At 48.9% G+C, this 26,248-nt stretch overlaps 1 protein-coding gene across 1 annotated transcript; it reads right to left on the minus strand.

The window, feature by feature from the left end:
* Positions 1 to 15,114: 15,114 nt before the first annotated feature.
* Positions 15,115 to 24,252, minus strand: CCDC97 (coiled-coil domain containing 97). The gene is made up of 5 exons (XM_082231186.1): positions 24,094 to 24,252; positions 21,328 to 22,284; positions 19,967 to 20,215; positions 17,148 to 17,277; positions 15,115 to 15,778 (listed from the first exon to the last, which is right to left on the minus strand). The coding sequence occupies exons 1-5, from the start codon at positions 24,134 to 24,136 to the stop codon at positions 15,664 to 15,666; spliced, it is 1,494 nt and encodes a 497-aa protein (XP_082087312.1). The 5' UTR covers positions 24,137 to 24,252; the 3' UTR covers positions 15,115 to 15,663.
* Between the last annotated feature and the right edge of the window lie 1,996 nt (positions 24,253 to 26,248).

Below are 26,248 nucleotides of genomic sequence, written 5' to 3' on the forward strand. Positions count from 1 at the left end.
CGTAATTTGTTTCGCAGTTGTGGGTGCTTTGTGAATTTTGGTCTTGCTAGCTGTGGGTTGGCTGGTCAAGAGCATCCCAGATGGGATTTCAGGGCCCAAACCTGAGACTCAAGGGTGGTTCCAAATGATATCACAGCGGCAGTTCCTGCTGATGTGACGGGACAAGCCCTGGAGACAGAAGTTAATTGGGAGAAGGGAGAGGAGGAGCACAGATCTCCTGCCAAGTGACTGCTAGAATCTGCAGTCAGCTCCTGCCGGACTGAAGCTTGCAAGTTGCATGTACAGCTTTATTAGCAATATTTGTTTTATTTTATTAAATACTGCCCAGCTGGGGAATCAAAACCTGGAAGGGGCCAGGCCAACCTGGAGACTTCAGGTCAGCCCTGGAGGTCTGGCAAGGTGCTACCCAGGGCATCTAAGCTGCTAGAAACCTTATTCCAGCAACCATTCCGGCTTTTGAGAATTTAGCAGACATTGCCCAATCACTGTTAAATTGCAGTCATAAGGAATAGAGACATTCTTTACTGTTGTTAATGACAGCTGACTCTTGTTGTTGTTTAGCCGTTTAGTCATGTCCGACTCTTCGTGACCCCCTGGACCAGAGCACGCCAGGCACTTCTGTCTTCCACTGCCTCCCGCAGTTTGGTCAAACTCATGTTCATAGCTTCGAGAACACTGTCCAACCATCTCGTCCTCTGTCGTCCCCTTCTCCTTGTGCCCTCCATCTTTCCTTTCCCAACATCAGGGTCTTTCCAGGGAGTCTTCTCTTCTCATGAGGTGGCCAAAGTATTGGAGCCTCAGCTTCAGGATCTGTCCTTCCAGTGAGCACTCAGGGCTGATTCCCTTCAGAATGGATAGGTTTGATCTTCTTGCAGTCCATGGGACTCTCAAGAGTCTCCTCCAGCACCATAATTCAAAAGCATCAATTATTTGGTGATCAGCCTTCTTTATGGTCCAGCTCTCACTTCCATACATCACTACTGGGGAAACCATAGCTTTTACTATACGGACCTTTGTTGGCAAGGTGATGTCTCTACTTTTTAAGATGCTGTCTAGGTCTGTCATTGCTTTTCTCCCAAGAAGCAGGCGTCTTTTAATTTCGTAACTGCTGTCACCATCTGCAGTGATCATGGAGCCCAAGAAAGTAAAAACTCTCACTGCCTCCATTTCTTCCCCTTCTATTTTAGCAAGACTCTTAGCAAGCCTTAAAGACCCACTTGCGGGGGGGGGGGGAGAGGAAGAGGAGAGGGTATTTTAAGATTATGCGTTGTGATAACTTTAGAGCTGCTATCACCCTCTCTACTTTTAATCTCTACTGCCCACTTAAGAACTACTTACTGACCCAGAACTTTTCAGTAGAGAGGGTCCTTCAAAACTCAGGAGCCGGCATTGCAGTTAAGAGCAGGATTTGTGAGCTGGAAAGTCACAAGCTCAAGTGTCACCTTGGCCATCCAAGCAGCTTTACCCAAGCTACTCCTATCTGTAAAATGGGTATAATAGTGCTGACCTCCCTTTAGGGTTGTCATAAAGCAGGAATAGGGGTCCTGTGCCCCCCCCCCAAATGTTGTTAATCTCCAACACACATCAGCTGCAGCCAACATGGAAGATGATCCATGTTCTCCACTTGACATAAAGATTACAAGATAAATGACCCGTTAAGAGGCTCAGGACGCAGCTATTATTAATAATAAAAGCCCTGGCTCCTGGCTCCTGAAAAGATGACAGAAGAATCTCTCAAATTACGTAGGTGGATTGCTCAGTCTCATTTTTCGATCCTCACGCACAGAGAGACCATCCGTTGGGAAAGTTTATTGGGCCTTGGAAATTGTACGGGAGCCAAACCAACCTCCCACAAGCTCCCGGGAAACAGGGCCCAGGGCGACAAGCGGAGAAACACAAACAGTTGTGTCAAACCGCAAGCGTCTTCCAGGCCAATTGCACCCTGCAATCTTCCTAGCTGTGACCTCAGCGGGCGAAAACGTCTTCCCGCTCCCAGGATCCCTGGCATGCAAAGCCCTGCAAGATAGACACAGCAACCTCCAGGCTTTGCTATGATTCTGCACGCCTCCTTTGGCCTCCCGAAGGACTTCTGCCGTATTCTCTGTTCCTCAAGTTGCAGCATGCATTCAGGGGGGCAGCACTTAGCACCCTGAAAATCGTGCCCTATATTTCACGTTGGAAACAGCAGGTTTCTAGCCCTCATGGCCGCAGATACGAACTTGAAAGTGCGCCTGGTTCTGCCAAAAGTCTGTGAGTCAGGAAAGAGCTCAAAGCCTTAGGGGGACGCCCTCTGTTTGGGCCCGGGCTGCATCCTGTTCAACAAATGAATGAATAAACGACGTCTTCTCTGAAGGAAAATGCCTACGATGGCAGGTTCAGTCCGGGCCTAGCAGCAGGCCGAGGCTTGACGGTTTCCTAGCAGCAGATTAATCACAAGGGGGTTTCCCCAGGTCTCTCTGTCTAGAGAGGGAAAGTGGCGAGGGATCGAGAAGCGAGCTGGCAGCGCCCTCCGCTCTGCCCCCGAGGCGGCAGGATGGGGCTGGGCTTTCGCACCCACGGTGCGCGGCTCCAGCTTGCCAGCAGAGTCGGCCCGGTGCCCTGCGCCTGTGGGATTTGCAGAAGAACAACAACTGGAAGCTGGCATGCAGGAAGCAGGAATGCATGGCTGAATGCCAGAACTCCCGGGTTCCGGTGCCCCTGGCATCTGGGCGGGCATTCCTGGGCAGATAAACGTGCCCGCTGGGACCCCAGGGCTTCTGGGGAAGCTCTGATATACAAAGCAGCATTGCAAAAGACACATCTGGCTGATACTTATCCATCATGGATAAGCGAGGAGTGATGTTTCTTTATATATATATAATTTTTTAAAATTAGTTTTACATAAAAGTGATACACCATAAACGTAACGGTTTCACACATTAAAAAAGGGGGTTCTTTCGAACCTCGAGACCTCCTTCCTTCCCCACAGGGGTTCCAATTCTAAATTTTATTCCTGCATCTTTCACTGTAATCTATCTGTTATATAATCATAGTACAGTGGTACCTCAGGTTAAGTACTTAATTCGTTCCAGAGGCCCGTATTTAACCTGAAACTGTTCTTAACCTGAAGCACCACTTTAGCTAATGGGGCCTCCTGCTGCCGCCGCGCTGCTGGAGCCCGATTTCTGTTCTTATCCTGAAGCAAAGTTCTTAACCTGAAGCACTATTTCTGGGTTAGCGGAGTGTGTAACCTGAAACGTATGTAACCCGAGGTACCACTGTATCCTAAATCCATGTCACAAGTGTTGTACTCCTGCCAATGATTTCAACTGTTTTCAGTAGTCTCTCAAATATGTTAGAAAGTTATTCCAATCTTTTAAGAATACTTGGTCTTCCTGATTTCTGACCTTTCCCGTCAGTCTTGCCATTTCTGCATATTCCATCTTCCACTTCGTTTTCTTTCCATCTCTGGGCAAGAAGCATCCTTGCTACTGTCGTTGCATACATAAGCAGTCTTTTGTTTTCTTTTGGTAGTTCCGCACCTATAATGCCTAACAAAAAAAAGCCTCTCTTCTTTTAAACAAAAGTTATCTTAAACATTTTTTTCAACTCATTATATATCATTTCCCAGAAAAGCTTTTACCACCCCACATGACCACCAACATACGATAAAATGTACGCTCTTTCCTTTTACATTTCCAGCACACATTTGAACTGGTTCTGTAATTAATAATAATAATAATAATAATAATAATAATAATAATAATAATAATAATTTATGTATACCCCGCCCATCTGGCTGAGTTTCCCCAGCCACTCTGGGCGACTTTCAACAGAATATTAAAATACAATAATCTATTAAACATTAAAAGCTTCCCTAAACAGGGCTGCCTTCAGATGTCTGTACATTTTTGCAATTTTACCACCGGTGCATCATTTTCATATAATTTTCTTTCAGTGAGCAGCAGGCTGTAAACTTCAAATCCTCTTTCCATAACTTTGCCCATGAAGAAAACTGTATATTACAGTATAACCAAAATCCCTTGCCCAGTGTAAGCAAGGAGTGATGTTTCTAGGCAACTGTCTGGTCTGAGTTTACTGCTAGACCTGGGCTAACTCTGCCCCCTTTTTTCAAGAGCTGGGGTGGTGTCCTGTAGCTGTTATTGGGGCTAAAACTCACGAGCCCCCTGAAAGCTGGGGTCAGCCAGGCTAGGGGCAACAGGAACTGGGGTCGCACATCACAGATTTGTCCACACTCCGTCCCCTATTTAGGGGGAACAGGAGACAGGGCAGCCTAAAATAAGTACCGTATTTTTTGCTCTATAAGACTCACTTTTTCCCTCCTAAAAAGTAAGGGGAAATGTGTGTGCGTCTTATGGAGCGAATGCAGGCTGTGTAGCTATCCCAGAAGCCAGAACAGCAAGAGGGATTGCTGCTTTCACTGCACAGCGATCCCTCTTGCTGTTCCGGCTTCTGGGATTCAGAATATTTTTTTTCTTGTTTTCCACCTCCAAAAACTAGGTGCGTCTTGTGGTCTGGTGCGTCTTATAGAGCGAAAAATACGGTAAATAAATAAAATCGGAGGAGCTCCGTGCATTCTTAAACACAACCTTGAGCCCATTTCTAGGAAGAAGGTCTTGGCAAGCGAAGTGATGTGAGCCCTCTCGTCCGCTCTAGTGGATGGAAAACACATCTGCACTGCACATTTAAAGCTGTTTCATACCACTTTAAGCAGCCATTTCTCCCCCGCCTCCCCGCAAAGATTTCTGGGAAGTGTAGTTTGTTAAGGATGCCGAGAGTCACTGGGAGACGCGACACAGAGCTATAAGTCTGGGTGGCTCGGTCGGCGAGAGCGTGGTGCTGATAATGGCAAGGTTCTGGGTTCAAATCCCGAATGGGACAGCGGCATATTCCTGCATTGCAGGGGGTTGGACTAGATGGTCACTAGGGTCCCTTCCAACTCTACGATTCTATGAATTCCCAGAGTCCTCAGGGAAAGTAGGGTTGGTTGTTAAACCGCTCTGGGAATTGTAGCTTTAGGAGGGGAATAGAGGGGTCTCCTAACCACTCAACACCCTTGACAAACTACCCTTCCCATGATTCTTTGAGACTGTTTAAAGTGTGGTGGTTCTTCCGGGTAGACCTGCTAAGATGTATGAGACAGAATCAGGTAAGTGCTGGAGATGCAATGAGGTTGAGGTTCTTTCATATGTGGTAGACCTGTAAAAGGGTATTGGGAAATAATTTGTAATGAATTGAGAAAAATGTTTAAAAGTACTTTTCCAAACCCAGAGTCCTTTTTGTTGGGGATAATTTAGATGGAAATTCCCAGGTGTCAAAAAAAAGGCTATTTATGTATGCGGCCCGTGTTTTGTTAGTCCCAAAATGGAAAACGAGGGAGATCCCAACTAAAGAAGAATGGCTGATGGAATATGTGCAGCTTGTGGACCTAACATATAGAATAAGAGAATAAGAAGAACATACGTCTAAAGAAGACTGGAAAATGTTTCTTGAATAGATGGGGGGAACTGTGTCCACTTGAAAATGTTGGCAGCATTAGGATAAATTCAACAAGTTTCAATGGATGTATTAATAGAATACTGAATGGTTTAGTTTATGTAAAATATGCAGGGGTTTACGATATGCAAATTCAACCATGGAAAGACGGAAGTTGCAGACATTTTAAGGTTGCTTAGTTAAACATCTTAAATTGTAATACAGAAAATATTCATAGAAATTATACACAAAATAAAAATAAAGTGTCGTGGTTCTGTTGCGCAATGCAGATGAGGTCATACGAGTCACGCTGAGAAAGGGGGAAGCAGTTCAGGAATAGGAGAGACGGTTCTTTGAAGACTCCCATTTCACTCGAACTTCAGGCTGATTCACACGTACACCAGAGGACGCTGATTCACACGGTACGGAGCCATCAGTCAACACCCCGTCACTTTGACTTCCTGCTCGGGGTGTGAGCTGCCCCCAATGACTGCGTCCCTGTGATAGGAACCTTCTGTCAGTGGCGTAGCAGCTGCCAGGGCTCATCCGCCCATGGGAATCATCACTCCCGGCAGCGTTCTGCAAGCCAAGCATGTGGAAGCTCATCCCTGGGGGGCCGGGAGCATATTCACACCCAGGTTGCTGCCACAGACACAAACCACTTGGAAAACTCCACATGGCGTTAAAAAGAGAGACACTGCACTTTTAAAAAAATTGCCGCCTGCCTGTATTTAACTCTCTAGTTCAGGGGTCAGCAAACTTTTTCAGCAGGGGGCCGGTCCACTGTCCCTCAGATTTTGTGGGGGGCCGGACTATATTTTGGAAAGAAAAAATATTAACGAATTCCTATGCCCCACAAAAGCAGAGACATCACCTTGCCAACAAAGGTCCGTATAGTTAAAGCTATGGTTTCCCCAGTAGTGATGTATGGAAGTGAGAGCTGGACCATAAAGAAGGTTGATCGCCGAAGAATGGATGTTTTTGAATTATGGTGCTGGAGGAGACTCTTGAGAGTCCCATGGACTGCAAGAAGATCAAACCAGGTCCTGAAACTGAGGCTCCAATACTTTGGCCACCTCATGAGAAGAGAAGACTCCCTGGAAAAGACCCTGATGTTGGGAAAGATGGAGGGCACAAAGAGAAGGGGACGCCAGAGGACGAGATGGTTGGACAGTGTTCTCGAAGCTACCAGCATGACCAAACTGCGGGAGGCAGTGGAAGACAGCAGTGCCTGGCGTGCTCTGGTCCAGGGGGTCACAAAGAGTCGGACACGACTAAACGAGTAAACAACAACAACAACAACAAACATTTCTCCCATGAAAATAGGGACATCCTATTCCATAATAATAATTTTATTATTTATACTCTGCCCATGTGATTGGGTTGCCCCAGCCACTCTGGGTGGCTTCCAACACATATAAAAACATCATAAAACTTTTAAAAAAATTTTTTAAAAAAACTTCCCTATACAGGGCTGCCGTCAGATGTCTTCTAAAGGTTGCATAGTGACTTATCTCCTTGGCTCGGGTCGAATAACTCCATACCCTCCAACATTTCCCTGTCGTCCCCTTCTCCTTGTGCCCTCCATCTTTCCCAACATCAGGGACTTTTCCAGGGAGTCTTCTCTTCTCATGAGGTGGCCAAAGTCTTGGAGCCTCAGCTTCAGGATCTGTCCTTCCAGTCAGCACTCAGGGCTGATTTCCTTCAGAATGGAGAGGTTGGATCTTCCTGCAGTCCATGGGAATCTCAAGAGTCTCCTCCAGCACCATAACTCAAAAGCATCAATTCTTCGCCGATCAGCCTTCTTTATGGTCCAGCTCTCACTTCATTACATCACTATTGGGAAAACCATAGCTTTAACTATATGGACCTTTGTTGGCAAGGTGATGACTCTGCTTTTCAAGATGCTGTCTAGGTTTGTCAGTGTTGGAAGGTATGAAATCACATGTGCTCACATACAAGGACCTGTGGACTGGGGTACTAAAAGGTGCGGGATGTACACAATGCTGGTCTTACTCAGAGCAGACCGACTGAAATTAATAACAGCAAAGGATTACCTTCAGCTAACTTTTTGTCAGAGTAGACTGGGCTGAAATTAAGGGGCCTAGGTTAGGCCCAACCATTGATTTCAAGAGATCTTCTCTGAATTCTCTCCCCACTGCAGGCGTTTGAGTTCAAGATACAGGAATCAAGCACCTTGCTTGCTAAATTTGCTGGATTTTTATACATTGCAGAATTCCGGCTTTCGGCGACGCACAGCTTACACGAACCGAAAAATGCCCCACCTCTGGGCTGCTGACTTTAACAATATAATTAAACACCCAAGCATTTCCTTTCGCACAAAGTTTCGTGGCCCAGGGGCACGTTGGCAAAGCTCTCCCACCACTGCAACTTTTCAACAGTACCACGCCAAATAAGCTACGGGTGTTCTTGTTTTGAAGATGTAATAGGCAACCCAAAATAATAATAATGGGGCGGTGCATCTATATTACACGCAAGAGAGACATATTCTGAGAAGAAGTTAAAGCTGGTACAAACTGACATCTATTTCAAAGAAGCCTCATTTACACCAAGAAAGAACTAATCTCCCTTACTAATCGCACTGTGGGCGGGAGAATCACTGTGGAAGAGAGTCTTTCACAAAATGTGAGAGAGTGCTTTGGGGGGAAAAACCACACGAACACCGAGAGCTGTCTATCTTCCTGAGTAGTTGCATTTAAGTCCAGCCACATGGTACCTGTGGAAGAGCTCGAAGTTTTGTGCCTAGGAAAGGGGGCCTAACAAGTCTTTTTCATAGACGTGTAGACCTGGAAGGGACCTCAAGTATCATCTAGTCCAACAACCTGCAATATAGGAATCTTTTGCCCAGCGTAGGACTCGAACCCACAACCCGGAGGTTAAGAGTCTCATGCTCTGCCAACTGAGCTATGGTAATCTATTAGGCAACAAGGTAGGGAAGGGGTTGGACTCCTCTGAGAGCGGGAGTTAGTTTGATCTTCAGATATCCAGAGTGCTGCCACATGGAAGATGTAGCAAGCTTGTCTTCTCCTGATCCGAAGGGTAGGACTCGAACCCATGGCTTCAAGGTACAAAACATCAGGAAGAACTTTCTGGCAGTAAGAGGTGTTTGACAGTGGAACAGTCCCCCACTGGAGGTTGTGGACTGTCCTTCCTTGGAGGTTTTTAAGCAGAGGTTGGACGGCCATCTGTCTTCGATGCTTTAGTTGAGATTCCTACATTGCAGGGGGTTGGACTAGATGACTCAGGAGGTCCCGTCCAACTCTACAATTCTGTGATTCCTGGAATGGCCTGTTAAGAAGATCTGAAGTGTGCAACTCCTCATTAAATCAAACTGCTGAAACTCCACTAATGCTGACTTTCACACCATCTTAACTCTCATAAACAGGAACCAGCTCGTATTATGTTAGGAAACCACCCACCCTATAAAGCGAAACAACTCTTTTGGCCCAAAGGAAGGCGAAGGCAGAGAGTATATTCAAACATCCCTTATTTATTTTTAAAAGAAAATTCAGCTACTTAATATGGTTGTGAAATGGTCCCAGGGAGAAGAGAGGTTGTGACGTCACAGCCACCAGGCAATCAGAGCTGTGCAAAGCTGCCTACTGTGCAAAACATGTTTGTTGTTTAGTCGTGTCCGACTCTTCGTGACCCCATGGACCAGAGCACGCCAGGCACTCCTGTCTTCCACTGCCTCCCTCAGTTTGGTCAAACTCATGCTGGTAGCTTCGAGAACACTATCCAACCATCTCGTCCTCTGTCGTCCCCTTCTCCTTGTGCCCTCCATCTTTCCCAACATCAGGGTCTTTTCCAGGGAGTCTTCTCTTCTCATGAGGTGGCCAAAGTATTGGAGCCTCAGCTTCAGGATCTGTCCTTCCAGTGAGCACTCAGGGCTGATTTCCTTCAGAATGGAGAGGTTTGATCTTCTTGCAGTCCATGGGACTCTCAAGAGTCTCTTCCAGCACCATAATTCAAAAGCATCAATTCTTCGTCGATCAGCCTTCTTTATGGTCCAGCTCTCACTTCCATACATCACTACTGGGAAAACCATAGCTTGAACTATACGGACCTTTGTCGGCAAGGTGATGTCTCTGCTTTTTAAGATGTTGTAAAATGGTCCCAGGGAGAAGAGAGCTTGTGACGTCACAGCCGCCAGGCAATCAGAGCTGTGCAGAGCTGCCTACTGTTCAAACCTACAGATGTGATTTCCCCTAGATGGTTCCTGAATAGCGATAAATATGTCTGTCAACAACGTAGCAAGTCTGCAGCCGCTGCTCTTTTCTATGTACATCTGTTACGCACCCTGAGTTGAAATTTGAATGTGGGACTTGAATGTACCACTTTAGGATGCAAAAGGGGCGCTGCCCGTGTGAAAAAGCACAAGTTTAAAGAAAGCCTCCTGCATGTGGAAAGCTAGTAGGCCAAGCAGATGAGTTTCAGCCTGCAACACTAGCTTTCCATATGCAGGGAGGCTGATTCCCGTGATTTGATAGTAGAAGGGAGCCACCTAGTGGCAACTCTGTAAATGACAGCCCATCTGCGTTACACCATAACGCCCCAGTTTGGGGGATCCTTCCTCCTGCTGGGTCCAGCTGCTTCCCAGCCAACCTATTAATTTGGAGTGGGCAGGATCAACAGAGGCAGGAGTCTGGGGAAGGAAAGAAGAGCCCCATGGTTCCTGCCAGCGACGAAAATGCAGCCAGGATTTCGATGGAAATCCCCATGCTGTAGGTGGAGCTGAGTCAGACGTTTGTGAGTCGTTCGGAAAATGGAAAAAGCAGAGCTGAGCCAAGCGAGAATGGGCGGAAAAACAAAACAGAGTGGGAGCTCCTGACTGCTGTGACGGATGTCATTCAGTCAGCCACTGACATCTGGACACGCTTGGCTCCCACCCCCCGAAATCCCTTGTAGATGCCCTTTTTCTGCCACTGGAAAACTCTGTAGGGACTGGCATCAATATCAGGAGCAGGAGGAGGATTTTACAGAGATATTATGGGTAGGGGGGACAGTTTATGCAGAGCCTAGAGACCTGCAGTCGTGTCCAAGTGTGAAGTGCAGCAACACTCTGCCTCCTTGCCACTATTTCTCAATATTTGGCACAGGACCTCTTTAGTTGCAGCGGTAAACCCATTCATAAACATGACATGGCAGCCGCCCAGCCTATGTCAAGTGGGCGCCACACTAAATAAAAAAAAATGTAGTATAAACGCCGACAACTGGGAGACATTGGCCTGCGAGTGCTCCAGTTGGAGAACAGCCTTGACCAAAGGTGTCGTGGGCTTTGAAGACGCTCAAACTCAGGACACAAGGGAGAAACGTGCTAAGAGGAAGGCATGTTTGGCAAACCCCTCACTGTGATCAACTCCCACCCAGAAACCAATGTCCCCACTGTGGGAGGACGTGTAGACCCAGAATTGGCCTCCACGGTCACTTACAGACTCATTGTTAAAACCGTGTTTATGGAAGACAATCTTACTCGGCTACGCGTGATCGCCAAAGAAGACACTAGGGCTGGGCGATATCTGGTTTTCAACATCGCAATATATCACCAGCTAAGCACTGCGATATCACAATGTCTGAAATACAGTGGTGCCCCGCAAGACGAATGCCTCGCAAGACGGAAAACCCGCTAGACGAATTTCCCTATGGGCTTGCTTCGCAAGACGAAAACGTCTTGCGAGTGTTCAGATTTTTCCCCGCTCCCCCCTTTTTCTAAGCCGCTAAGCCACTAATAGCCTTTTAGCCGCTAAGCCGCTAAGCCTTTAATAGCCGCTAATCCGCTAAAAGCACTAATCAGCTAAGCCGCTAATAGGGTTGCTTCGCAAGACGAAAAAAACCGCTAGACGAAGAGACTCGCGGAACGGATTATTTTCGTCTTGCGAGGCACCACTGTAAGGGAGTAGAGGCGGGCATTGGCTGGCTTTGCCATTTTTCCCACATAGTGATTTTTTGCATCGCACACACACACACATATCCTGATTTGTGATCCATTGCCCAGTCAAAAATTACAAAATTGATAGCATGATATGGACTTCAAACCGGTTTTGGATAGTATTAAAGCATAGTGAATTCTAGGCCTTTGAGAAACGCGCCCTAACAATAATTAACATCAGCCAGGGCACCGATCTTTCCAAATGCAAGAGTCCTTGCACTGAGCGATGGTGGAGTCTTGCACTCTTGCTGAAAACCCCGCAGGGTAGAAGAAAGAATAAACAAAGACCCAACTGTCAGGACATGCTGTCCAGGCTTCCTCAGCTAGGGCATGTGACTTTGGTGATTTAGGAGCCTGAAGCAATTGCAAATGACATAGAGGAGTTCCTGCAGGAGGAAAAACCTGTAATCTGATTCCAGAAAGTGAGCTTCCCTTAGGCAAGCAGCTCACGGTTCAAGTGGATGTTCCTGGGTGCAAAGAGCACCTGAGACCCTGTGCAAAGAGCCTGGGCCCGGCCATCCTCTGAATACACGGTGCTATTGGAAGATACAGGAAAGAGCTTCTTTACACAGCACACAACTTATGGAACTCACTGCCACAGGAGGAAGTGACGGCCTTGGGCCTAGACGGGTTACACAAATTTGCGGAGAGGTATGGATAGCTACTTGTCACAAGTGGAGGCAGAAATGCTGCTGAATGCCAGCTACAGGTATGCTTTTGAATTCTGGTGCTGGAGGAGACTCTTGAGAGTCCCATGGATTGCAAGAAGATCAAACCTCTCCATTCTGAAGGAAATCAGCCCTGAGTGCTCACTGGAAGGACAGCTAGTGAAGCTGAGGCTCCAATACTTTGGCCACCTCATGAGAAGAGAAGACTCCCTGGAAAAGACCCTGGTGTTGGGAAAGATGGAGGGCACAAGGAGAAGGGGACGACAGAGAAGGAGATGGTTGGACAGTGTTCTCGAAGCTACCAGCATGAGTTTGACCAAACTGCAGGAGGCAGTGGAAGACAGGAGTGCCTGGCGTGCTCTGGTCCAGGGGGTCACGAAGACTTCTTGCAGTCCATGAGTTATGATATCAGGTCATAAAAGCTGGATTTCCTGGAAGTGAGGAAGACGATGGGAGGCTCTCATCATCAACTTTCTGCGCTCTAAGATTGCCACTAAAAGTTCTGCTGCAGATGCAGCCCAGCTTGAGCTGAGGCAAGGAGCAACTGGGGAAATGGAATTCTCTCCACGCCAACCCTGGAGCTACCACGTTTTATTTCCAGTGGTTATTTGACCCAGGCTTTTCAAGTGACATCCTTTAAACTGAATAAAAAAATTCCTTCCAGTAGCACCTTAAAGACCAACTAAGTTAGTTCTTGGTATGAGCTTTCGTGTGCATGCACACTTCTTCAGATACACACGAAAGCTCACACCAAGAACTAACTTAGTTGGTCTTTAAGGTGCTACTGGAAGGAATTTTTTTATTTTGACTATGGCAGACCAACACGGCTACCTACCTGTAACTGAATCCTTTAAACTGCTGTAATTTAATCTCCAGTTCTTTGCTGTTCCCTACTGTCATGAATACATCATTTTAGTTCCCCGTTGTGATTTTGTTATTCTGTTTTTGCAAACTGCCCCGGAAACACAACACTGAATTATTTTTATGATAGCTAAAGGAGGAGTGCTGACTATTACGGAACTGATATGCGGCAAGCGACTCGGCCTGGGTTGTTGTGAGACTGATCTCCCAAACCATCTCTCAGCACATGCGCCACTCCTCTCTAGTAGCAGGGGAGAGAATCCAGGAATCCTGGCCCTGGATTACTTAGTAGTTGCTGCCCCCTGCTGGCCGCAGCTGGTCAAGTTTGAGTTCCTGGCATCTGCTTTCAAAAGGGGAGCGTTGAGCACATTCTCAGCTCCCAGCTCAATAGACATCACTAGGACCCCTCAGAGTAAGAAACTCCACCCAGGGAATCTATATTCCAGCCTTTGGTCTGCTCTCTTCCAACCAGGTCTTATTCCACTGCTGCAGCTGAAGGCTGTTGGTGCTGACCTTTAAAGCCCTAAATGGCCTTTGTCCTGTATACCTGAAGGAGCGTCTCCACCCCCATTGTTCAGCCCGGACACTGAGATCCAACGATGAGAGCCTTCTGGCGGCTCCCTCATTGCGAGAAGTGAGGTTATAGGGAACTAGGCAGAGGGCCTTCTCGGTAGTGGCGCCCGCCCTGTGGAACGCCCTCCCTTCAGATGTGAAGGAAATAAGCAGCTATCTTCTCTTTAAAAGACATCTGAAGGCAGCCCTGTTTAGGGAAGTTTTTAATATTTAATGCTGTATTGTTTTTAACATTTGATTGGGAGCCGCCCAGAGTGGCTGTGGAGACTCAGCCAGATGGGTGGAGTATAAATAAGAAGTTATTATTATATTATTATTACTAAGAGGCTTAAACGGCCTTGGTCCAGTATACCTGAAGGAGCGTCTCCACCCTCATCGTTTTACCCAGACACTGAGGTCCGGTGCCGAGAGCCTTCTGGCGGTTCCCTCGCTGCAAGAAGCCAAGTTACAGGGAACCAGACAGAGGGCCTTCTCGGTAGTGGCACCTGCCCTGTGGAACGCCCTCCCACTTTACCTAGTACCTCTGGTGAGGGACAGGCGTACTCCTTCAGGGGTAGTTTGTCCATCTTTGGTCCTCATCCTGCACTCAGCACTCACCTGTGGCTCCTAAAAGCTGTCAGCATGTGACAGCAGCACCATGAAAAGGCTTCGAGTTGTGGCTAAACCAGGTGAGGGTAGCCGATGGGTCTCAAATACTCGGTGAGCTAGGAATCACACACTCCGGCTGAAGGAGCGGACAAGACCAATAGTGGGGCCCATGGTCAAGAAGGCGGCTTCTGCGCGCGCTGTAGAGAGAAGTGATGGGCAGAGGGGACTCATCCACCTGGGAAGGGAGTCCATCTAGGAGAAGGAAAGCTCTGATTCCAAAGATCACTCGCTCCATATTCCTTTCCTAACCCTTCGGGGCATTGATGGGAAATTGGTGCTGGGCTCCAATTCCCATCAGCTCCAACTGATGAGGACAAAGGGATAATGACGATGGGAGTTGCAGTCCAGCAACGCCTGGGCCCCAGGTTCCTCATCCCTGGCTTAGGGGCATCTTGTTTTACATATGCTGTAAGCTGCCCAGCAGCAGAGGCTGTGGGTTAAACCACGGAGCCTAGGACTTGCCGATCAGAAGGTCAGCGGTTCGAATCCCCGCAACAGGGTGAGCTCCCGTTGCTCAGTCCCTGCTCCTGCCAACCTAGCAGTTCAAAAGCACCTCAAAGTGCAAGTAGATAAATAGGTACCGCTCCAGCGGGAAGGTAAACGCTGTTTCTGCGCGCTGCTCTGGTTCGCCAGAAGCGGTTTAGTCCTGCTGGCCACATGACCTGGAAGCTGTACGCCGGCTCCCTCGGCCAATAAAGCGAGATGAGTGCCGCAACCCCAGACTGGACCTAATGGTCAGGGGTCCCTTTCCCTTTTAAGCTGCCCAGAGTGGCTGGGGAAACCAAATAATAATAATAACAAACTTTTGATATGGTGCAGAGATGTAAATAAATGTGGCCCTGATCCACTGGGAACGGTGAGCAAGTCAGTTAAGGAAACGCAAAACAAATTCAAGATGGGGCGAAGGTCCTTCTCACTTTTAAGAGACCACCCAACAAATTACTTAAAAGGTTGTTTATTTTCAGCTGTCCAACGCTGCAAAAAATAATGATCAATCGGACATAGATACTGCAAAAAGCCAACTTGCCAGCCAGCAATGTCCTTTGCACAGGAGGGTCTGGGCTTCGGGCTAGCCCCATCTCCAACACAGAAGACCCATTTCTTACAGGAAAGAGACAGAGACACATCTCTACAACAGGGATGTCCAGAATCGAAGGCAGCGCCACGGAAGGGAAGCCATGATCTGCCCTGGTGCTTCTGATCCAGACGGCCGATGACCAGTCCCAGAGAGCGACATTCCCTTCCTTACCCCTCTTTAGCAACTGGGAAGTGGGGAGCTCCGGAGTGGTGCTGCAGGCATCACAGACCGTCCATTGCCATAGACCTCCAAGACAACTCACCCTACACGCCAATGCCATTCTGATCCCTATCGGCGGAGCCGCCCAGTCCGGCAGGAGAGAGGTAGCACAAGATGGGAAGGAAACAGCCAACACATGGCTCCTTGCTTCTGCATCCTGGCACCTTGGGGGGTCAGGACCTCAGCCCCATCTACTCTGCTTCCATAGAGTCTGCGTCTTCCGGCTCCTCCCCATCGAAGTAGCGCTCCTCCTCATCCCGCGACACGATGTCCAGGTTGTCAAAGTCGGGGTTCTCGTCAACCTCGCTGGAGGGAGGAAAGGCACAGGTTTACACTCACAAACCCGGAAGCGGCTTCAGGTCTGCAGAGTTGGCACCGAGGAACCAGCTTGCTCTGTGGGAGAGAGAGGGGTCCGCAAGTTTTGGCTGACCCACAGAGCCAGCCACGATTTGCGGCTGCTGCCGAGCACGCCCCCCACAGGCCCCCTGGCATGTCCAGAGAGTGTAAGGCAGGGGGGAACAAATGCAAGATCTTCACTGCTCCTCAGAGTCTCCAAAGCCCAGTGCGGTGAGAGCCTCCAAAGCAGGGGTGGCCAATCTGGGCTCTCCACCCATTGCTGGACTACAGGTCCCATCATCCCTGACCACTGGGGCCTGATGGGATTTGGAGTCTCGCAACATTGGCTGCTCCTGCTCCAAAGCCTAGCAAGAAGAGAATGCCCCTCTCCCTTGCCCCACACTCTCTGCATGTTCTAGATTGCCCTTCCGTGTTCTGGAGCCCGTCAGATGTTTTGGACGACGACTCCCATCGCACCTGACCTCTGGCCATCTTGGTCGTGCTGAATGGAGAGCTTGAGTCCAGCAACAATTGGAGGGCACAGGACTGGGGTGGGGCAGGGATGTTGTTCAGGGTAACGGAAGAGGGACCCGGGTCTCTCTGTCTCATCCAGCGTGGAAGTGAGGGGCCCTCTCCACCTCTGAGTTCTGTGCAATGCGAGACATGAGATGCTGGCTGGGCCAGGAATGGTCTCTCGTTTCTTTATTTGTCCATTTATAAACCGCTTTGCAGGCAGAAATCACTGAACCAGTGTAACAATACTAATAATAATAATTTTTTTTTATTTATACCCCGCCCTTCCCGGTTCAGAAAACCAGGCTCAGGGCGGCTAACAACAAATTTAAAACACTTAATTGATGCTACAAAAAAACCAGCATTCAATACGGTATAAAACGTGAATAACAATAAAATCAAAAATCAATTTAGGGGGCAATCCATCCAATAAACATTAGATGATCACCAGGGTTAGCTGGCTAAATTAGTCCTCTTTGGGCCAGCGAGGAGATCAGGGGAGAATTAGCTGTGGGATCCCAGAGCGGGTAATCTTCATAAAAAGGGGAGGGGGAGGGAAGGAAGGGGAATAAAAGATCAGGCTAAGTTCAAATTGAAATCCAGGTGGAATAGCTCTGTCTTACAGGCCCTGCAGAAGGAAGTTAAATCCTGCAGGGCCCTATTCTCATGGGACAGAGCATTCCACCAGGTCGGAGCCATCACTGAGAAGGCCCTGGCCCTGGTGGAGGATAATCTAATGACGGCTTGTTACCAAAGTGATACAGAGAAACGCCCACAGCAAAGAGTGAAAGGACCTATCCACTGATGTTCCGCCCTGATTCCTCACCTGTAGTTGAAGTCCCTATCCTTGCCGTCGAGGAAGCGCTGGTACATGCGGCTGGTGAACTCTTCCCGCAGGTAGGCCTTCTCCTCCTGTTCAGGGACCCAATCCTCCATGTCTAGGTCAGAGGCCTTGTCTAGAGAGGGGAGAGCAGGATCAGTGAGCCTTATGGAGCTGGAGATAAGCTACCCTTCCTCCCCGCACCCTTAAAAAAACAGCAACATTCCCAGCCCAGACGATGCCGCAGTCCCAGTCGTCCTACCTCCATCTCTCAGGAACCCAAATGAGCCCAAGAGACGGGTCCTCCAGTCCTCCTGCTCATATCAAAGGCGCTTTTGCTCTTCCTCCCAAAGCTTTGGATTTCTTGCTGTGCTGCTCAAATCACTGGATGAGACCTCCAGGCCTCTCCTGCTCTAGGGCCCCTGAGACGCCTCCCAAGGCCACAATCCCTATCTATGCTCCTCAGTGGCCTTCCTCAGATGCATTTTCAGGCTGGCAAGGGTCCCTGGACAGCGCTGATGCCTCTTCCTTGCCCGAAGGGAGGATGGCGAGATGTTCGCAAGGGGCAGGGCGAGCGCATACAGAAACCTGTGACTTTCCTTGGAGAAAGGAAACCAGGGAACCAGGCAGACGGCCTTCTCGGTAGTGGCACCCGCCCTGTGGAATGTCCTCCCAACAGATGTCAAAGAGAAAAACAACTACCAGACCTTTAGAAGACATCTGAAGGCAGCCCTCTTAGGGAAGCTTTTAATGTTTAATAGGTTATTGCATTTTAATATTCTGTTGGAAGCAAGCCCAGAGTGGCTGGGGAAACCCAGCCAGATGGGCAGGGTATAAATATATTATTATTATTATTATTATTATTATTATTATAGGTGAGTGGCTCCCACCCCTGGCACCCGTTAGCCTCAGGCACCCACCCCTGGCATGCTGCCCCCATACAAACATAAGAATAGCTTTGCTGGATCAGGCCACTGTCCAATCTAGTCCAGCATCCCGGTCTCACGCTAGACGGCTGTGGGAAACCCGCAAGCAGGACCCGAGATCTCTCCCCCCCGCCCTGTGATTTCCAGCAATGTTCAGCAGCATTGACGCCTCTTGACTGTGAAGCCAGGGCATAGCCATCAGGGCCAGTTGCCATCGATAGCCTCCCTCCTCCATGAATTTGTCCAGCCGAAATCCCAAGGGAGCAGAAAAGACAATTTATGTATGCAACTACAGCTGCGAGGATGCTACAGTGATCCATGCGAGGGTCACCTCCAGGCTTGATTATTGTAACTCGCTCTACGTGGGGCTCCCTTGAAGCTGACCCAGAAACTCCAGCGGGTGCAGAATGCCACAGCGAGGCTCCTTACGGGGTCTTTGCCGCGGGACCACATTCACCCGGTGCTATACCAGCTCCACTGGCTCCCGGTGGAATACAGGGTCAGGTTTAAGGTGCTGGTTTTGACCTTTAAAGCCCTATATGGCCTAGGACCCTCATACTTATGGGACCGCCTCTCCTGGTATGCCCTGCGGAGGACCTTAAGGTCCACAAATGACAACATTTTGGAGGTCCCAAGTCGCAAGAGTGGTCTCAACTAGGGCCAGGGCCTTTTCAGTATTGGCCCCGACTTGGTGGAATGCTCTGTCAGAAGAGACTAGGGCCCTGCGGGACTTAACATCTTTCTGCAGGGCCTGCAAGACAAAGCTGTTCTGCCTGGCCTTTGGTTTGGACTCAGTCTGACCCTTATGTTTCCCTCCCCTTATGGTTTTGATCTATGGGCTACTTTTAAAATGAGGCTGCATTTTAAATTGCATTTTAACCTGTATTTTAAATTGGTCCCCCCCATTATGTTTTTATTGTAATTTTACTGGCTCTGGCCGGGGGGGGATAAAATTTATTATTATTATTATTATTATTATTATTATTAGCCTAGAGGTTGAAAGAAGATACTGTCCCTGCCAGAGAAGAACGGCAGATCAAGTTGATGAACTATGCCAAAATGGCAAAAATGACCAGAAGAATCAAAAATCAGAAGGACCAAAACGTTAATAGGGAATGGGGGATATCTACAATTTATCTTAAAAACGACTGTAAATGGTTAAAATCGTTAGTGGGATTGCAATAACACTTGCAGTGTAGATATGGACATAATGGAGCTACAAAAATGTGGATCATTATAATAGATGAAGAAGGAAAGGACTAACAAAAAGACCCACAAAGGGGAGGAGGAAAGTCCAGGGGACTCTCAGGAATCTTGTTTCTATATAGTATGTTGTTAGCTAAAGGTAAAGGGACCCCTGACCACTAGGTCCAGTCATGGCCGACTCTGGGGTTGCGGCGCTCATCTCGCTTTATTGGCCGAGGAAGCCGACGTACAGCTTCCGGGTCATGTGGCCAGCATGACTAAGCTGCTTCTGGCGAAACAGAGCAGCGCAGTGAAACGCCATTTACCTATTTATCTACTTGCACTTTGACATGCTTTCGAACTGCTAGGTTGGCAGGAGCAGGGACCGAGCAATGGGAGCTCACCCCGTCGCGGGGATTCGAACCACCGACCTTCTGATCGGCAAGTCCTAGGCTCTGTGGTTTAACCCACAGCGCCGCCCATGTCCCATAGTATGTTGTTATGTGAATGTAAATTTTAATTTGGAAAATCTAATAAATAAAGTTGTGGGGGGAAAAGGAAAAAATAAGAATGTGTCCAGTCGTCTTTTAAAGCCATCCAGTTTGGAGGTCATCGCTAACTCCTGGAGCCACGAGTTTCATAGTCTTAACTATTCCCTCAGGCTGGGAAGGTTTCCCCGCCCTCCGCTGGATCCCACCCCTCTTCTTGACCAACCTTCATCATCGCTGTCTTCCTCTTCCTCCTCTTCGCAGGCCTCCTCCTGCTCCTGCTGGACCTGCAGCCGCCGCTGGATGACCTGCTCCTGGTAGGAGTCCAGGAGGACGCCCGAGAGAGAGCAGGAGGCCTCTAGCTTGCCGCTGCCCAGGGACTGCATCTCCTCGTCGCTAAGGTACTGCCCGATGTACTGCTCGTAGAGAAGGGGCTCCCGGCAGCGCATCTGCTCATCGCTGAAGTACTCCCCACCTGCGGGCAGCAAGAGAGAAGCAGGCATGGGGCTTGGTGTTGTGGAATTTCCTTTTTAAAAAATATATCTTTATTACCGTATTTTTCGCCCTATAGGACGCACCGTCCCATAAGGCGCACCTAGTTTTTTTGGGGGAGAACAGGCAACTCTCCACAAGCCGTGGGAGCCCGGCGCGGGCTCCCACGGCTTGCGGAGATCTGCACGAAGCCTGGAGAGCGAGAGGGGTCGGTGCGCACCGACCCCTCTCGCTTTCCAGGCTTCAGTGAAAGCCTGCATTCGCCCCATAGGACGCGCACACATTTCCCCTTCATTTTTGGAGGGGGAAAAGTGCGTCCTATAGGACGAAAAGTATGGTAATTTAAAATAAATACATTTATGAAAAAACAGACGTACAGTGGTACCTTGGGTTACAGACGCTTCAGGTTACAGACTCCGCTAACCCAGAAATAGTACCTTGGGTTAAGAACTTTGCTTCAGGTTGAGAACAGAAATCGTGCTCTGGCGGCACGGCAGCAGCAGGAGGCCCCATTAGCTAAAGTGGTGCTTCAGATTAAGAACAGTTTCAGGTTAAGAATGGACCTCCGGAATGAATTAAGTACTTAACCCAAGGTACCACAGTACATAGAAGTAAACAAACAAACATTCAATCAATCAATCAATCAATCAAACAAACAAACAAATAACAGAAGAATCAAATAAACCACCACACTATTAAGATACAAGAAGATTAATATAATTATCATCATATACAGTGGTATCTCAGGTTACATATGCTTCAAGTTACATACACTTCAGGTTACAGACTCCGCTAACTCATAAATATTACCTCAGGTTAAGTACTTTGCTTCAGGATGAGAACAGAAATCATGCTCCGGTGGCGCGGCAGCAGCAGGAGGCCCCATTAGCTAAAGTGGTGCTTCAGGTTAAGAACAGCTTCAGGTTAAGAACGGACCTCCAGAACGAATTAAGTTCTTAACCTGAGGTACCACTATATAGTCCGCCCCCCCCACAAGGTCTGAGGGACAGCGGACCGGCCCCCTGCTGAAAAAGTTTGCTGCCCCCTGTAATCTAATCCCTTCCAGAATGGAATCAGGATCTGAAGGCCCAGTACCTTGGATGAGTTGCTGCAGGGCTGCGTAGCGCTTGTTCCGCACCCGGGTGTGGCGCGTCTTGCCCAGGCTGGCCCTGCGCACTTCGGCACAGTAGAAGTCTGCCTCGTAGCTGCCGGAGAGGTGGCGGAAGCAAGGCAGGTGTTCCTCTCGCAGGACCGTCCGGAACCGCTCCAGGAACACCAGCGGCTTGCTGTGATACAAATCCCGCAAGATAGCCAGCTTCTGCGCGGGCGTGAAATCCGGCTCGTCCTTCTGCTGGCTCCTCACAGGCAAGCGGCTGTTGGCCACGGCATGGAACATGACTAGGACAGCAGGGTCATCGTCCTCTACGGGTCCAGCAGGCGACGAATTGGAGCCAACAGACTCTGGCTTTCCGCCGCCCCAGTGGGGCTGTTTGGTGTCAGAGGCCTCCCCGCCATTAGGGGGCATGTCTTCAGTAGCCATAACCTCTGATTCTCCGCTGCCCTGCTGAGATGGCTTGCTCGGGTTATTTGCAGATGGGGGCTCAATCTGCAACTCACTCCAGCAGGAGGAAAGAAAGGCACTGATGGCCTCGTGCGTCCCACTAGGAAGGCTGGAACCAGGGTTCCATGAGTGCTCTTCCCGACGACTTCCTGGTGCTTTAGATGCCCCATTCCAGTTCAGCGGGGAGCTTTGTGGGTTTGGGACCCCTGACATCTCTTCTCCCCAGAGAGGCCGGCGCAGCAGAGAGCTCTTAGTCACCCTACAGCCACTAGCACCTGAAGCATCTGGCTTCTGTTCCCCCCTGTGGACCATTTGTAAAGCCTCACTGGGAGCACCGCTGTCCTTCGGGAGGCAGTCTGCAGGTGATAGGATTCCCACCATCTCTTCTGCAGAGTCCAGTGGCTTTGCAGCCTCAATGTTGTCCGGAAGACTGCTTTCAAGCATCCCTCTGTCTGGGCTGCCTTCTTCTACATCAGCTCGGGAGCCGACGACTGGAAAGACAGAGAAATTCCAATTAGTACCAGTGAAACTGCTACCACACATCATTCAGACCCTCCAAGTGTCCCTATTTTCCAGGGACAGTCCCGGATTTACTGAAGCCGTCCTGGTTTCTGATTTGACCCCAGAATGCCCCGCTTTTCCTTACGATGTCCCTGTTTTCAGCGGAGAAATGTTAGAAGATGTGGAGTTACACGAGCCCCGAGCCAAGGAGATAGGTCACTATACAACCTTTAGAAGACATCTGAAGGCAGTCCTCGAGAAGTGTTTTAATGTTTAATGTTTTGTTTTTTGTTTTTAATCTATATGTTGGAAGCCGCCCAGAGTGGCTGGGGCAACCAAGTCAGATGGGCAGAGGTACAAATAATAAAATTACTACCATCATCATTGTCGTTATGATGGAATAGGTCCACAGGGGTAGGCAAACTAAGGCCCGGGGGCTGGATCCGGCCCAATTGCATTCTCAATCCGGCCCGCGGATAGTCCGGGAATCAGCGTGTTTTTACATGAGTAGAATGTGTGCTTTCATTTAAAATGCATCTCCGGGTTTTTGTGGGGCATAGGAAATCGTTCAATCCCCCCCCCCCCGCAAATATAGTCAGGCCTCCCAAAAGGTCTGAGGGACAGTGGACTGGCCCCCTGCTGAAAAAGTTTGCTGACCCCTGGAATAGGATGTCCCTGTTTTCATCAGAGAAATGTTGGAGGGCATGCAAGATCACTGAAGGGGGTGAATGGTGTCTTTTGGGCTCACAGCTGTCCATGGAGGCACAGGTCAAATCTGTGTCCAGGGCAGCTGTTTAACAGCTCTACCTGGTGCGCAGGCTGAGACCCTATCTGCCTGCGGACTGCCTCGCCAGAGTGGTGCATGCTCTGGTTATCTCCCGCTTGGACTACTGCAATGCGCTCCACGTGGGGCTGCCTTTGAAGGTGACCAATAAACTACAACTAATCCAGAACGCAGCAGCTAGACTGGTGACTGGGAGCGGCCGCCGGGACCACATAACACCGGTCCTGAGAGATCTGCATTGGTTCCTAGTACGTTTCCGGGCACAATTCAAAGTGTTGGTGCTGACCTTTAAAGCCCTAAACGGCCTCGGTCCAGTAGACCTGAAGGAGCGTCTCCACCCCCATCGTTCTACCCGGACACTGAGGTCCAGCGCTGAGGGCCTTCTGGTGGTTCCCTCACTGCAAGAAGCCAAGTTACAGGGAACCAGGCAGAGGGCCTTCTCGGTAGTGGCGCCCGCCCTGTGGAACGCCCTCCCACCAGATGTCAAAGAGAAAAACAACCAGACTTTTAGAAGACATCTGAAGGCAGCCCTCTTTAGGGAAGCTTTTAATGTGTGATGTATTATAGTATTTTAATATTTTGTTGGAAGCCGCCCAGAGTGGCCGGGGAAGCCCAGCCAGATGGGCGGGGTATAAATAATAAATTATTATTATTATTATTATTATTACAGCCCAAGCATTTCATTTCATTGCTATGGCTAGTGGGTGATGCAAATAAAGACCCTTCTCTCTCTCTCTCATAAGGATTGCACAATAAAAAGGATGGCAGACCAAGGCCTCGTGCGTACTGTCGTTTCATGTCCAAATCACCGCCTTCCCACACTTTCTCCTCCCTATCTCCAGAGACTAGGACTCTCCCCCGCCACTCAGGGAAGAAGAGAAGATAGAAAAGTGGGGAGAAAGAAGAACTGGGGGGGATCAGGGAGCAAGAAGAGGAAGACAAGGGGCGTGGGGGCCCATTTGAGTGCCACACCGCCTCCGCCCCGTCCTCAGCGCGCCGGAACGGGGGCGCTCACCTGGGGAAGGCGGCTCTGGGGGCTCGGCCCCTCCTGCCTCCATGCCGCGACACCCGTCTCCGCTCGCGGGGGAAGGCGAACCGATGGCTAAACACCAGCTAGCGGGAACTTCCGGTTCCGGCGGTGCGCCAGAGAATGGGATCCTCCTCCGCGGCGCCGAGAGGCTTTGGTTCCGGGGAGAATTCCACCCCACAGGGCGAGGGTTGGAAGCGCATTTCTTTGAAGGGGAGAAAAAGAACCCTCGCAAAAGTGTGTTGTGTTGTGTTGTGTTGTGTTGTGTTGTGTTGTGTTGTGTTGTGTTGTGTTGTGTTGTGTTGTGTTGTGTTGTGTTGTGTTGTGTTGTGTTGTGTTGGTTAGGTTAGGTTAGGTTAGGTTAGGTTAGTTTTACCCTGCCCATCTGACTGGGTTGTCCCAGCCACTCTGGTCAGCTTTGACTATTATTATTATTATTATTAATTATTATTATTATTATTATTATTATTACCTCGCCCATCTGGCTGGGTTTCCCCAGCCACTCTGGGCAGCTCCCAACAGAATTAATAATAATTTTAAAAAAGCAATAAAACATCCAACATTAAAAACTTCCTTAAACAGGGCTGCCCTCTGATGTTTCCTTAACATCTGGTGGGAGAGCGTTCCACAGTGCAGGGGCCACTACCAAGAAGGCCCTCTGCCTGGTTCCCTGTAACCTCACTTCTCGTAGTGAGGGAACCTCCTGGTGCTTTTGGGTTGCAAGATAAAGCAACTAACAAATTAAATAAATTAAATAAGGGAAGGAAATAAGGGAAGGGGAGCTGCAACTTTTCAAAAAAATAATAATAGGAAATTGAGGAAATATTGGGCTTCAATACCCAATGCCCCCTTGTCAGCAAGACCATTTCTATGCCAGGAAGCTGTGAACGGTCTTAGCTTGGAGGTAGAGCATGTGATTGCATGCAGCAGGTCCCAGGTTTGGCCGCTGGCTGGGAAATTATTTCCCTGCCCTGCCGCTACTCTACTCAGATGGGGCAGTGCTGAGAGAACCATATGACCCAGGGGTGCACTGAGTCTATACTAGAAACCAAGTTTTTAGTGCTGCAGCTCCAGCTCTCTAGAATCAGTTGCCAACAAAATCAGTTAGGTGTCGACCTTTGTGATGTTTAGGCACCTATGAAATACATTTTTGTTTCAGAAGGCTTCCTTTGAGGAGGACCCAGCCGTTTATGGAATATCAATTTTACATCTGAAGAAACTGTTTTGGAGTTTGTAGGGATTTAGTTCATTGAATTGCTTTTATTGTTTTTAGAGCTTGCATTTTACAGTACAGTTGTACCTTGGAAGTTGAACGAAATCCGTTCCAGAAGTCCGTTCGACTTCCAAAACATTCAGAAACCAAAGCACGGCTTCTGATTGGCTGCAGGAAGCTCCCGCAATCGGAAGCCCCAGAAGCCTTGTTCAGGTTCCAAAGACCGTTCACAAACCAGAACACTCACTTCTGGGTTTGCAGCGTTTAGGAGTCCAAACGTCCAAGTAACAAGGCATTCGGGATCCAAGGTACAACTGTAGTCTCTTTTTGACTGGTACAGTGGTACCTCGGGTTAAGTACTTAATTCGTTCCGGAGGTCTGTACTTAACCTGAAACTGTTCTTAACCTGAAGCACCACTTTAGCTAATGGGGCCTCTCGCTGCCGCCGCACAATTTCTGTTCTCATCCTGAAGCAAAGTTCTTAACCTGAAGCACTATTTCTGGGTTAGCGGAGTCTGTAACCTGAGGTGTATGTAATCTGAAGCGTATGTAACCCGAGGTACCACTGTATTCCACTTCAGCTTCCTGCTGTGTAGCAATTCATACCTTTGTTTAATAACAACAGCTCAGGCTATCTAGAATTTTTACCTCTACGTTGTGACTGGAACACAATTGTCCCTAGTGATGTGAGGGGAACTGAAATCACCCGCAACACTTCCTCCTTCGGATGCATCCTTGATTTCATTCTCCATCTCAAGATCACCCTGGGTATTTTGGATAGAGGGGCTGTCATGGACGGATGCAGAGGGATGGTAGCAGTAACCAACTGGGAAACCCCCAAAGGAAGAAGGCTCAGAGCCCAGGGAGTGGTGGTGGGACGATGATGAGTGGTCACAGGGAGAAGAAAGGGAGGTGTCAGAAACTGGAGAG

This window comes from Podarcis vaucheri, assembly GCF_965113315.1.
Source record: "Podarcis vaucheri genome assembly, chromosome: 7".
NCBI classification, from domain to species: Eukaryota; Metazoa; Chordata; class Lepidosauria; order Squamata; family Lacertidae; genus Podarcis; species Podarcis vaucheri.